The sequence below is a fragment of the Diprion similis genome, chromosome 6 (assembly GCF_021155765.1).
Source record: "Diprion similis isolate iyDipSimi1 chromosome 6, iyDipSimi1.1, whole genome shotgun sequence".
Taxonomy (NCBI): domain Eukaryota; kingdom Metazoa; phylum Arthropoda; class Insecta; order Hymenoptera; family Diprionidae; genus Diprion; species Diprion similis.
Genome location: NC_060110.1, coordinates 16981602 through 16994474, shown reverse-complemented (window position 1 = coordinate 16994474; position 12873 = coordinate 16981602). Strand labels below are relative to the sequence as shown.

The following is a 12873-nucleotide window of genomic DNA, read 5'->3' as shown; positions in this document are numbered from 1 at the left end:
ATCAAATTTAATTTTGTTGTATTCAATACAAACCTTATGGTCCATCTTGGGGAATTCCAGGATTCTTCCGACAAATTTAACCCTAATAGGTCTACCTCTGTAGAATCGCATAACGGCCACACGGGGTGAAATTTGCCCCAAACATGATATTTTGTTCCAAGAAAGAGTTCTGAAAATCCAAAATAACATCTAGACATTGCTTAGAGATCGCAGAAAAAGCTCTCTGTTTTCGTGACCTAAATTGATTGTTTAAATATTGTAAAACATCGCAAAGTTAAAATGCCAACACAATGTCGAAAAAAGGCCTTTATTTCACATGAGCAATGGCATGAAAAGGCCCATTTCTACGATTAAGTGAATCTACGAAGCGTTCGAAAATTCTTTTGGATGAAAATCACATTAACGGATTAGGGTTAAGATCGCTGGTCACACTAATCTACAAACTGCGTATTTAAGGTAGATCATATCAAGAAACTATGTGAAACCAAATCCTTCAAACTTATGAGAAGTTTTTAATTTTTTATTATTCCACATATACAACACTGCAGTGATATACACATAAATGATGTATCAAATGGATTTAGAATTTCATTCTGTGGGGATATTGGCTGCTTCGAAGACCGAACATCGCTGACAAATAAGTGAAGAGTAATTTTTTGTCCTGGTGTTTCTTGATGGCTCCAATAATTAGTGTATCCACAATTTTTTGGTCTTTCTTTTTCTGTTCGGAAGGTTTGTAGTCTACTTTCTTTGTGCTGAAGATATCTCCCTCTTCTTTCTTGGCACGCTTGTTGTGGGTCCTCTTGTAATATTCGTCCTTTCCTACTTCTTTTGGTAGTTTCACACCAGAAAGGTCGATCTTCGTCGATGTAGCAATCACGTAATTCTGGCTAACACGACGTAAAGGACAAGCATTGATGAGGAATGGACCTGTAAAATTTTAACCATGTAACAATTGATTCACATAATGGTAATAGCAATAAAATACTGACAGAAACGATAGAACTAGCTCTGTTTACTTCAAAGTAGTTCTTAATAAATAAAGTAAGAGAAGTTGACATTGTTGCACACATTTTTAAACACCATAAATGCCTGAAACTGCATCTCGGTCGATTCAATCGTATGTTTTACGTATAACGTAAAACACTAAGGCCATAGTTTTTTGAAAAAATAGCAGAACTATATTACTGCAATTCATAATCGTTATTCAAACAAATTTAAGTCTTCTATACTTGATGACAAACATGTATGGAAAGCTCACTTACCAGTTACCAACAAGAGACCACTTCGAAGCTGCTTCAAGAAAACAACTCGCTTTCCCTTGTGGGGTCCAGCCAACAGAATCAGGATTGTACCAGGAGTGATGGTGGGCCTGAGTCTGCGAACATGCTCACGGAAAGTTTTCTTTGCGTGATGAACGGTGACTGGATCAGAAGTAGGATAGTTCTTCCTCCTCTTCTTAAGCAGAACCAATCTAGTGCCTCCATTTTTATCACCACCAATCTTCTTTTCAATGGTAACAGGCTTCTTGGGCTTTACCTACAATGCAGGTGATTTCTTTGCATCAGTGGTTTAGCAAAATTTTATTACAAAGTCTGAATATAAATTCCGGCGATTAGTAACCTTAAATCAAAGAACGTCCCATGGCAATAAACCATCACTATATAGATTGAAAAATTGTTAGAACGTTGGTTTACAAGAGTGTGAGGAAATAAGACCTGTAAGACCCAACGATATGATATACCCGGGACATGGAATTTACAAGATTGGGGCGTTTGTTCACCCCCCATTACTGGAATAGATGTAAAAAAGAAACAATGTTACAGTTCTAGGGTTAAACTGGGTTACTAAAAATTATAAAATTATGCGTTAATACTTTTACTACTCTTGGAAATTAAATGTAGCGTCTTCACACCCAATTTGTTTAGATAAACAACACATTGGTTGGTAATTTCATCGCTTTAATTTCCCTTTCATTAAATGATGGAGCTACAATATGCAAGAACCACCTTGGATCAGAAGGGATTATTACCTACAATCGTGATCAAATAATTGTATTACGAGGTTTTAAAGTTTTCAATGTTGTACGTTATTTAAATTGTAAACATCAACTTACAGTTTTCTCAGTCTTCTTGCCGATGAACTTGTAAAGAGCTTTTTTATGATACATTCGAGTTCGGCTGAACCTGTAGACTCCATTTCCTAAGTCACGATTTCTTGGTTTGCCACGGGCTTTGCGTCCATCCTTTTTGGCTTCAGTAGCCGCAGGTTTGGCCGGAGCCTTCGCTTTAGTATCCACCATCTGCAATAAAGTTAGGACTCAATCAGAATTGAAACACTTTTAACACCCAAAAGTACAATAGCGGTCAAAGTGCAGTAGGATATGAGAAGTTTTTTGTATTGTCTAATCGATTTTGATTGAGTAATGAAAACACATCACAGAATTGTTCAGTTGAATTGTAATGACATGTTAGGCGATGCACACTGTAATCTAGCAGAGAGGTTATGTTTGGTTAGAATTAATACAAATGCATAAACTCATTTATTCGAGAGATTACAGATTATAGTTTTAATATAGACTCTTGGATACAAGACATCAGCCACGATATTAATAATATGCGGAAAAAAAATCGAAACAAAGAATAAACAGCATTTAATGTGAGCTAGACGTATCGACGTCCGTGTCGACATGCCATATAAACATTTTAACCTTTGATGCTAAAAATGTAACGAGTTATAGAAATATTAGGCACAAATTGAAGGGGGAAAATTAAACTGATGTTATTTAATATAACTCCCAAATTAGCACCACCAAGAACGTTAGATTATTCGGATTTTCTGATGAAAATTACGGCAGCTGATACTTACGTCGAAGCCAGCGGATGGTTGAAAGAGCCTCCATCTGCCGAACGAGACTGGAAATAACACTGCTCGGGACACACGTTTCCGGTACAAGCGCAACGCGCGATTTCTGCGATGTTTCAAAATTATTATACATGTACATACAATTCCATGCCAAGCCCGACATGTCAGCTGCGTAATTGACATCAATGAAGCTTTTTACTATCTTTACATCGTTACTTATAATGGCTAGATATTTGCACGAAACATTTGTAGATTTTCAAGTCGCAATGGGATTAATAAATGTTCCAAAGTGTAACAGTCAGCGTTAACTAACTGTCGGCTCACGTTCGTTGACTCGCATTCAAGCAATGAGAGTTATTTTCCTACTATACGCCTTAGCGCATTTTTCAGTCCGGTACAAGCACCATTAAGCTAAAAATCTTCATTGCGGTTTCACGGTGCCATTCAATTGCGGAAACAGTATGGACCAATATTTTCAGCTTGGACTTTATCTCTGATCGGAGCAATGATCGGAGATAACGTAGAAGGCGAACCAATCCCGAAGCCTTTTTAGGTGAAAGGCCCGAAGTCCGCTGATATGAAGTCAGCCGCGGCTCCAGCGGGACATCACGATTACGGCCGAATCTCCTCCGCTGTCTGGCTTCGGGTTAAAAAATTCTGGGATTAGTCATCCGCAACATATTATATCCGTGACAAAACCACACATCGTCAGTCGCGTCGCAACTCTGAAACAGTGAGGTAGGAGTCAGGTTTGCGGCGGCTCGCGGTCGCGCAGACACTCAAGAGAATCCCGTCACTCGTGCGGCGGTCAGTTATCGTAGGATTCGTAGGCGGCTGTCAGGAGTCGAAGCTGCCAACGAAGATGTCCTCGTCCCCGAGAAGTCCTGGATCTGCGGACGGATACCAGCGTTTCGATGACGAGCCAAACGTCACTTTACGTTTAGAGGGATCCTACGGAGCGAGTCCAAGTAAGCAGTTGCTTCCATTCCTCCGTTACGCGGGACGTTAAAACGAAAAGAAACTTACATTGCATAGCAATTTGCCCCAAAAGGTATACATACTGGGACATGATGCAGTAGTGAATCATTTAGTTTTTTCAATTTCTCTTTTCTAAACCTCCACCTCTTGAACCGAATCTAAGCTCGTGATCTCGATTTTGATCTCATTCCAAGGTGATAACGTGTATGACTTAATTGTGTGAAAAGTACAAGTTTTTTTTCATCCCTATAATTAGCTGTTCAAGTACTCAAATCAAATTTGAAGAGTTTAATCAGATATGCATTTTTACAGACAGATTTGGTTGATGAGTTTCTTTTCTTAGCTTTGCTATTGCGTCTGTGTGTCTATTCGATTGCCTGGAAATGTCAGTCTCTACTGTTATACAGTTAAATTTGTTAATTGGACACATACAATTAACTGCTAATCGTTGTCTTGAGATTCTCTTCTTAACCAAAAGTGTAACAGTTGGTAATTACTTTAGATGATAATGCAGTGTCTGTATTTATCTTGCAGTGACTTTGTTTGGTTTGATTTTTACACAAATTCAATATTAGCCTATACTGTATATAATAATTCAAATAACCCAATACTTGGTATATTAAAGCTCACTAATATATTAGTTCAGGTCACTACACATTGCTTATAGACTTCTGATCAATGTGTTAAATGCTATTATTTGCAATACCTTGTATTCCTTCCATATAATAATTATACACAATGTAATTAAAATGATGAATACAATGAGCTGTTCATAATATGTCAACTTCATTATTGTGAGATACGAGTTCTGTCGAGGTGTGAAAAAAATGTGAGAATGTAGACAGGAATTTTTCACATTGACTCCTGGCCATTTATAAACAGATGATCTGATGCGTAATTTAGAAAATTCAGCAGTTTTATGTCAAATAATATTAAAAAATATATTCATTGATGGATGATCAGAATAAAATACTATATTACAAATAAGTAATTGGCTTACTAAATATTTTGGATTATGTGTACTACCTAAACTAAATTAGACTGCCTGGTAATTTTTAATTACATTAGTAGTAGCTAAAAATACTTTTGTGTTTTACCTCAGGTTTGGGTGTATTTCCAGTAGTTAATACTCTGTAATTTTTTTTTGTAAAGATGGAAGTTTCGTTCACTTATTTCAACCAAATGTGTCAATAGAGTGACTATTTTTCAATATTCCTATTCCTGTACAAAAGTAGTACTCTCATCTTGCACGAGTGTTATATTTTATCTCTATATAATCTGTTTCAATGCTCAAATATTTGATAAGAAAATTTCTTCTGCACAACTTATTCCAAACTGATAGAAACATTCAAACTAAGGCTTGTCTGTCACTCATTCCAAACTATACATATACAGTATGACATCATATATCACCTCCTGATTCATGTTGTCATGAATATTTAAATGGTATTAATGTTTATAAAAAGTCGTGTACAGACTTGTAATTTATGAAATATAAGTATCCTAACAGCAATTACAAAAAAAAAAAAAAAAAGACAAAGCTAAATTATATTCCTTGCGACTAATTCGCCATTAATAGAAAGTGTGAACTATGTAAATAAACTAATTTAAAAGTCCATCAGTATGAGTTGTTCTAGATGTTAGAAATAATTCTGACCATGATCTTATCATAGACTCACACAATATCAATTTAGAGCTTCTATTCTCATCGTGTGTAGGGTGTAACAAATGGAGGCTGGTGTTAACATGTAAGAAAATGTTGTTATTTTATTTTCTTTCTTTTTTTTCTCTTCATTTCAACTACCACCACCACCAAACTGGTATCGGTCATCACCCTGAACATCTTGGAAATCATCTGTCAGTGCACTCAACCATGGAGGAAGGCTTTTGCTGCTAACGCATGCTTGTCTCATTTCTGCTGCGTGCTTTCAATTTTTTTCTAGAATATGGGTCTATGTTGTCTTGCGCTTCTTCAGACGGCAGAATCAGGATGACGCCAAGGGACAATACGGATACCCCGAATGAAATCGGTCACAGAATAGGCGCATCAGATGGTGAAACTTTGTCGGAAAATGCGGCGTTGGCGAGATACGCGATTGGTATAGATGCAGACGTACACTGGGAAATGAATTATCATGAAGCAGCTATATTTCTCGAGGTAACTTTTAACGACAAAGTCACTTTGATTCAAAAGTTATGATTTCGTATCAGTATGTATTATGAATATCTACGTTCATGGAAATTGTAACTCACACATGGAAAGATTGGTAGCTTCAGAAAATTTTATTTGTCGACAGGAAGGTCGAAATAATGAGAAGTTTGACTCTCATCCCAGACATCCAGAGGATTTACCAGCCTACCTTCTGGTACATAACAGCTGGTATTATGGCCTTGACCTATTGACATCCCTCATTCTTTTAGCCTTGGCATTTGTGGAGGAGCCAGCAGTGCCTCTTTTCAAGGTCGGAAAATTGTTTCAAGCAATTTATCGTCATAATTATTACTGAGATTTCATTATTGAAATTAAATTTACAGAAATTCATATACTTAACTTTAGGAAAGTTAACTGGATATCTGTTCACTAGCAAGAATTCTTTTCTTATATGTTACATTCATTGGAAAATATTTGTGTGATTATGGACACACTTTGTACCAGATTTAAATTCATAGCTATCATTTGAAAAACTTGGAATAAATTTGTATTAAGTAAGTAGGCCCTGATAAGATATGGTGACCATGTATTGTTTCCTTTTTATATGTGTGTACAGAATTGTACGTTTATATTCAATGCATATACATTAAGTATCACATAAAGTTACTTACAAGATACATCCAGTAGTTTCATTTCTTTTATATTTTTTTTTTCACTTCCCAAGTAAGAATATTGAAATTAGAATTTTTTGCTCCTACCATAATATGATATCTTGTCATCCTTAGATCATGAGTCATTCAAATCTGATCTCAACCTTTTATTGGTCTTATATGAAGTTTCAGATCACAGGTACTTTTATTCTATGCATATGCATAATGGACATTTATCTCTTTTCGGGATAGCTACCGGTCTGGGCGCATGGATCTATTGAGCTTCTGGCTCTAATCATAATAGGTATAGAATTAGCATTGAAACTGAGATGGATCGGATGGGGAACAATTTTGAAACACAAACGCACAATGCTTAAGGTATTTATAAAATAACGAGACACTCTCTTACTTTACATTTGTTGCCATACACTGTTGTGCATCGCCCTTCCATCTTACGAATCCAAATTACTGATCATACTGTAATTGACATATATTTTTCTTTTTTTAGTCACTTCATCTCAAAATTATTGAAAACAATGAAAAATATAGAGAATTGTACTTATGATATTGTTTGGATTATTAACAAACAAAAATTTTTTTATTTCAGATTGCAAAGTTATTATTACACATGATGTATAAACTGTCAAATAAATTTTTTCGCTATCGAGTTTCCACAATTCGTAAACTGAAATCTTGAAAACCATGAGATATGCTGAATTAGCTCAGAAATAGTTTTTTTCACTTTTTCGTTCTGTAATATCGATATTTTGAGGACATCATTCATGTTATGATATACGCGTAATATGTCGATATACCAGTTATTATTCAATGTCCATATTTCAAACGTCCATACTTTACTCTACATTACAGCTTGTATGTCTGTTACATAACAGAAGGTACGTACAAAGTAGTACCGTTAATACGCCTTATATTAATACCAGACTGATCCGGTGCAAAGCTGACGTATGGAACATCAGATTACTATTTACATGATATATCAATAATTCGCTTACGTAGTACATACGAATATAATAATCGATTCGAAATTTTAAGTTTTGCAAACTTAAAGAATAAAAAAAAAATATATAATTTACTCAACCTAGAATTCAGACATTATTAATTCAAGCTTATCAATACATTGCGCTTTAAGAGTAAGAGCTATGATGTGAGCAAGTCCTTATTAAAATTCTTTGAATCTACTGAGATAATTAAAACGTTTTTAATATCATAGTTCACAAACTATAGTACTGACATGTACACCAGAAGTGATCTTATGGATACATCGTGTTGTGCCTGGATGTGTTACTGTTACGGTATTGAAGAATTTTCATGCGTTCATCTGTGTCTAGTAGTGTTAGTGTTATCGCCTTTGCTCTCTCTTGCAGTTATTCAACTCGATAGTTGAGTAACCGCTTGTCTCAGAAATGTGATATAACTATCATTTTAATAGCACAATAAGAAGAAGGGGAAAAATCAGTGCATACTATATATCTAGCAATACTAAGTTGTATGCAAATTGTAAGTTTGTTAGTCACAGCACACAGTATAAGATTTCTAACACACAGAGCACTGGTATCACTGGCTTGTCATTCAGTTTCTCTGGGACAATGCACTCTGACACTGCAGTGATTTTATTGAGAAATATTTTTGTCAAAAAATCTCTGGAAAACGAATTCTCAAAAATCCAAATGCATTTAATCTTAAATCAATAATTCACAATACAAAATAGTTGAACCATAATTGACCTGGTATTTTTTCAGTTTTATAATAAACTCAGAATAGTCAGTTTCTTCCTCTTCTGAGATTACTCATTCGTTGAAGATTTCTTGCACACTTTTTTTATATATTATGTATCAAACATATTATTTTACGATGCGGTCATGTATAAAAATAATTACTTTTGTATTTACAAGATACACTATAAGTGCTTGGCGTTTGACCCTCATATTCAAAAAATGATAAGTAATTCAGTCTTAAATTTGCGTTATTCTTACAGTGTATGACATTAGCCATTATGTTTGTGGAGGCAATGACTGTGTTGGTACGACAATCATCGCACTTCAGAGTGACTCGAGCTCTTAGGCCAATATTTCTAGTGGATACTAAATATTGTGGGGGAGTGAGGAGATTCATCAGACAAATATTGCAAACTTTGCCACCAATCATAGACATGTTGGGACTGCTCTTGTTCTTCATCATCACGTATATGGTACTAGGCTACTACATGTTCTCTGAGATGAACAGAAATTTTGCAACATTGGAAGACAGTTTCGTTAGCCTTTTCGTCCTTCTAACCACTGCTAAGTACGTAGGAGCAGCAAGATTAGTTTATTTGCGAGTGTAAATAAGTGTAATCACAAAAAATAATGTTAGGCTGAATGTAACTAAAACACCAAGTTAATTGTTGCTGTATTATTATAGTTACATACGGAAATTCAATTGGGCATATAAAATGTTCACCCGAGATTAAATGGGATAAATTCTTAGCTTTCCAGATGTCATGATGCCATCGTATTCGAGAAACAAATGGTATGCCATTTACTTTGTTTCATACCTCTGCACAATGTTGTACGTGATGATGAACCTGATGTTGGCTGTAGTGAACGAAACTTTCACTACTGCAGAACGAGACAAGTTCAAAAAATTATTACTTCATAAAAGGAGGGCTTGCCATCATGCATTTAAATTGCTTGTTTCGAAGCAAAATCCTGATAAGATGCAATTTCGACAGTTTAGAGGATTGATGCGATACTACGCTCCACAGAAATGTAATTGCTTTAAACATTTGCAGTTATAAATATGTGAACCTTCAGAAGAATTTCATGAAAAACTTCTACATGCAATGCGAGTAATATATCAAGCTTTCATCTAAGGTGATAGTTACGTAAAATGAAACCTGAACGAAACATATTTATACTACATTTTATTGGAAAGGAAACTAATGTGGAGGAACTCCATAAATACAACATTAATAACCTGTAGCTATCAGAGATGTGATCTTGATGTTTCGGCACATGAACGTATCCGGCACTGGTACCCTGAGTTCTGATGAATTTGTCGAAGTTTATGACGCTACAACGCTTCAATGGGATCCACAGTATTCTAGTATTCCATGGTACCATGCCACATGGCAGCCACTACAGATCCTCTGCAAGGGTGCTCATGCAGCCATTGCATGGCCGTACTTTGAAACAGTCGTTTGTATGTATCTTTCACAAAACATCATGCAAGATAATTTAGAACTGTAGAAAAACATTCTTTTTCAGATGGAATAATCATTGGAAATGGTGTAGCTATGGTGGTGCGACTAATTGAACCATCCACAAGTTTGCAGCAGTCTGCCCATGGGTTTGCAGCAAGTTGGGACACATTCCTCTTTGTATCGAGTAAGTCCCTTCGTAGTAGATTACCACTGCATTGCTTCCACATACTCATTAATTCATTTTCTATTGCACAAATTTCAAAGAATATTTATGCATATCGTAATTGTTTCTCAAAATATGTAAAGAAAATACTCAAAACCACTGTCTGTGTTTTATATGTTTTTCACAATACATGATCTTGTGTGCACGTTTCCAATAAATTCTACTTTTATTTCAGTTTTTTTGCTGGAAGCATTCGTAAAAGTATTAGGTTTGGGTACCAGGAGATACCTAAGCTCAGGCTGGAATCTTTTTGATTTGGGCGCATCTCTTCTTGCACTTGGAGCTGGATTTTTTTTGCTTCTTTCTCCAGCAGCCACGTTTCTGGTTGTACTTAGACCGTTAAGACTACTCAGACTATTCAAAATCAAAAAGAGATATCGAGATGTATTTGGTACACTAGTACTACTGTCCCCTTTGATGTGCTCAACTGCGATTGTTATGTTGGTACTTTATTACTTCTTTGCTATAATCGGGATGGAAATGTTTGAGGGATATGATATGCGTAACTGTTGCCCGTGAGTACATTGTCGTTATTAACATTGATCAAAATTATTGGGTAATTCATGAAAATTATGAGAAGTGCACAGCTGAATAGTATTAATCCGTGAAGCCATGTACAATATTATATGATCACTATTCTCTATTTTTCTTAGTAACACAACTGTTGAAGATTTCTACAAATATTCCGCTAACGGAAGTACAGCATTGGGTTATTATTACCTAAACACGTTTGATAATCTGATGGCCAGTGGTATGACTTTGTTTGAATTGACGGTCGTAAACAATTGGTTTATATTGATGAATGCTTACGCATTCACTGCTGGACTGTATACGAGAGTGTACTTCATGGTCTTCTACCTTTTCACAATGATAGTGCTGACCATTGTAGTTTCCAGTTTCCTGGAAGCATTCAGGTTCAGGATTCAATATAAGAGGTCAACATCCAAACGAGACGGTACGTTGATTTTACAATCCGCTATGTTTTAAATCATAGTAGAAGATATGAATTGTGACCAATAACTTCCTCAACATTTACTACTGCCTAAATTTGAATGGTTAGAAAATTCTTTGGCGAATCTTTTAGACGACCTTCTTTTCCCAAAGGCAAAAATCAAATTGTTGGGATAGATATGTCTTTATCGATTTGAAACATTTTATAGTGAATTGATTCAATGGCCTCACTTTAAACGAACATAGCTAAGGCGAGACTGGGTAGGAAAAATAATTTTTTGAGGTCTATTGTCTGACAGTAACTACTTTACAAGACTATCTCCAGTGGTTTTCATGTGAGCACGAAAAAAATTGCCAACATTCTAGAAGCACTCTGTAATATGCGTAAAGAGCAAAAACAATTCATACAAAAGATCAATTACTGACCACATCTGATTTCATTAATGGGATGTTAAGAAATAATACTTAAACAATCTTTGCACTTTAATAATAGAGGAGAAGATGTTACACGAGGAAGTGGAGTTGAGGTGGGATGAGCTGCAATCTGTTGTTCAGGACTTCCAATTACTAGAGCAGCTAAGATCTACCCTGGTTGTTGGTGTAAGTAAATACATTTCATTCATTTTTCTGTATAACTCGACTCACATGTAAAAGGTCAAGAAGTAGCTCAGTTATACGTATGAGGATGGCAGTGTTAAACTCTAGTGGAACATACGACCAGTTTAATCTCCAATGTGTACACCCTATATATACATGTAAAGCAAACAATCCAATATTAATGCATTGAAAGGAAAGATACTAATTGATTATTTTATTCTGTGAAGGGTGTCACAACATTCATTGGATCTCGTCCACGAACTAGAGAAGTTCTCCAGCGCAGAATGTATATACATGAAATATGCGAATGGTTAGCTGAAGCAGCATTGGAGGACAAGAAAATTGGTTCTGGTCCAATTGGCAGTTTTGATGATCTCGATTCAGGAGACATGATTCTGAGTACTGATCACGTAATAGCAAATGGTGATACAGTATCATCGCAACATCAGAATGGTGTTACAAGTCCTTCGTAACCGAGTTATGGTTTTGTCTCTCGTACGTCAAATCTATTGGTTTCCTTCTGAAATATGGGTCTAAGGTAATAACAGAATAACCACAGTAATCATTTTTTGAATCACCAAAATAAACCAGATAACCATGGCTCAGTCATTGACGACAAAATTGTAGCTTCGTGTATCCTCATATACTGTGAACTTTCTAGTACGATTAATTTTGGGAACTTACAGCAACATTTTAGTGTCACCACAAACTAAAGTAACCATTGTAATGAGTTTACAAACGTATGTATATTAAATGCAAATTTCATATTACAGTGTGATATACTTCACATGTCCACAATATGCTAGGCAAACTTATTGCAATTGTTGCTTCAGTGAATTGTAATTTTAAAATACATTGTCTCCGCAAGCTTATAGCTGATGAGGACGCATAAGAGTGAAATTTCGTCGTCAAGTCTATCAGGGTTAAATGCTTTCAAGTTTTAGGGTAGCTGACACTTTTATCAACAACTAATTTATTTATTTTATAGTTGAATGAATCACTTCAATCTAACTGTTTAAGAATTAGCAAGCTACTGCTCTTTCATTTTAAATAGTTTTCATTTCTCACGATCATTTGACATAGTATTAAAGCAATCCCTTCATTTTAGACAACAGATTCCAAGTATCTCGTAATCAAATGCCGAAAATGTACTTTATAAGTATGTATGAACACATTACCTAGTTTGAGGTATTCGTGTATATTTAATAGTACAAGCCAAAGTACTACAAAATCATTTGTTGTGATTTGAAACAAA

The 12873-nt window shown here is 35.4% G+C and overlaps 2 protein-coding genes across 4 annotated transcripts; one reads left to right on the top strand and one right to left on the bottom strand.

Moving 5' to 3' along the window:
* Window positions 1-502: 502 nt before the first annotated feature.
* On the bottom strand, window positions 503-3063 carry LOC124406888 (60S ribosomal protein L6). Its single transcript, XM_046882549.1, has 4 exons — window positions 2869-3063; window positions 2117-2302; window positions 1266-1539; window positions 503-930 (listed from the first exon to the last, which is right to left on the bottom strand). The coding sequence occupies exons 1-4, from the start codon at window positions 3046-3048 to the stop codon at window positions 581-583; spliced, it is 990 nt and encodes a 329-aa protein (XP_046738505.1). The 5' UTR covers window positions 3049-3063; the 3' UTR covers window positions 503-580.
* A 633-nt stretch (window positions 3064-3696) lies between these two features.
* Window positions 3697-12756, top strand: LOC124407267 (two pore calcium channel protein 1-like). Of its 3 annotated transcripts, none has more exons than XM_046883247.1 (12): window positions 3697-3833; window positions 5820-6001; window positions 6141-6305; window positions 6898-7023; window positions 8642-8949; window positions 9133-9413; window positions 9628-9846; window positions 9912-10031; window positions 10246-10585; window positions 10724-11025; window positions 11515-11621; window positions 11846-12756. In XM_046883247.1, exons 1-12 carry the CDS (start codon window positions 3728-3730, stop codon window positions 12089-12091), a joined length of 2502 nt encoding a protein of 833 aa, XP_046739203.1. In that variant the 5' UTR covers window positions 3697-3727; the 3' UTR covers window positions 12092-12756. The 3 variants fall into 3 exon arrangements, with proteins under 3 accessions (XP_046739203.1, XP_046739202.1, XP_046739204.1); XM_046883246.1 differs by having other exon boundaries at window positions 5787-6001; XM_046883248.1 differs by having other exon boundaries at window positions 5706-6001.
* The last annotated feature ends 117 nt before the right edge of the window (window positions 12757-12873 follow it).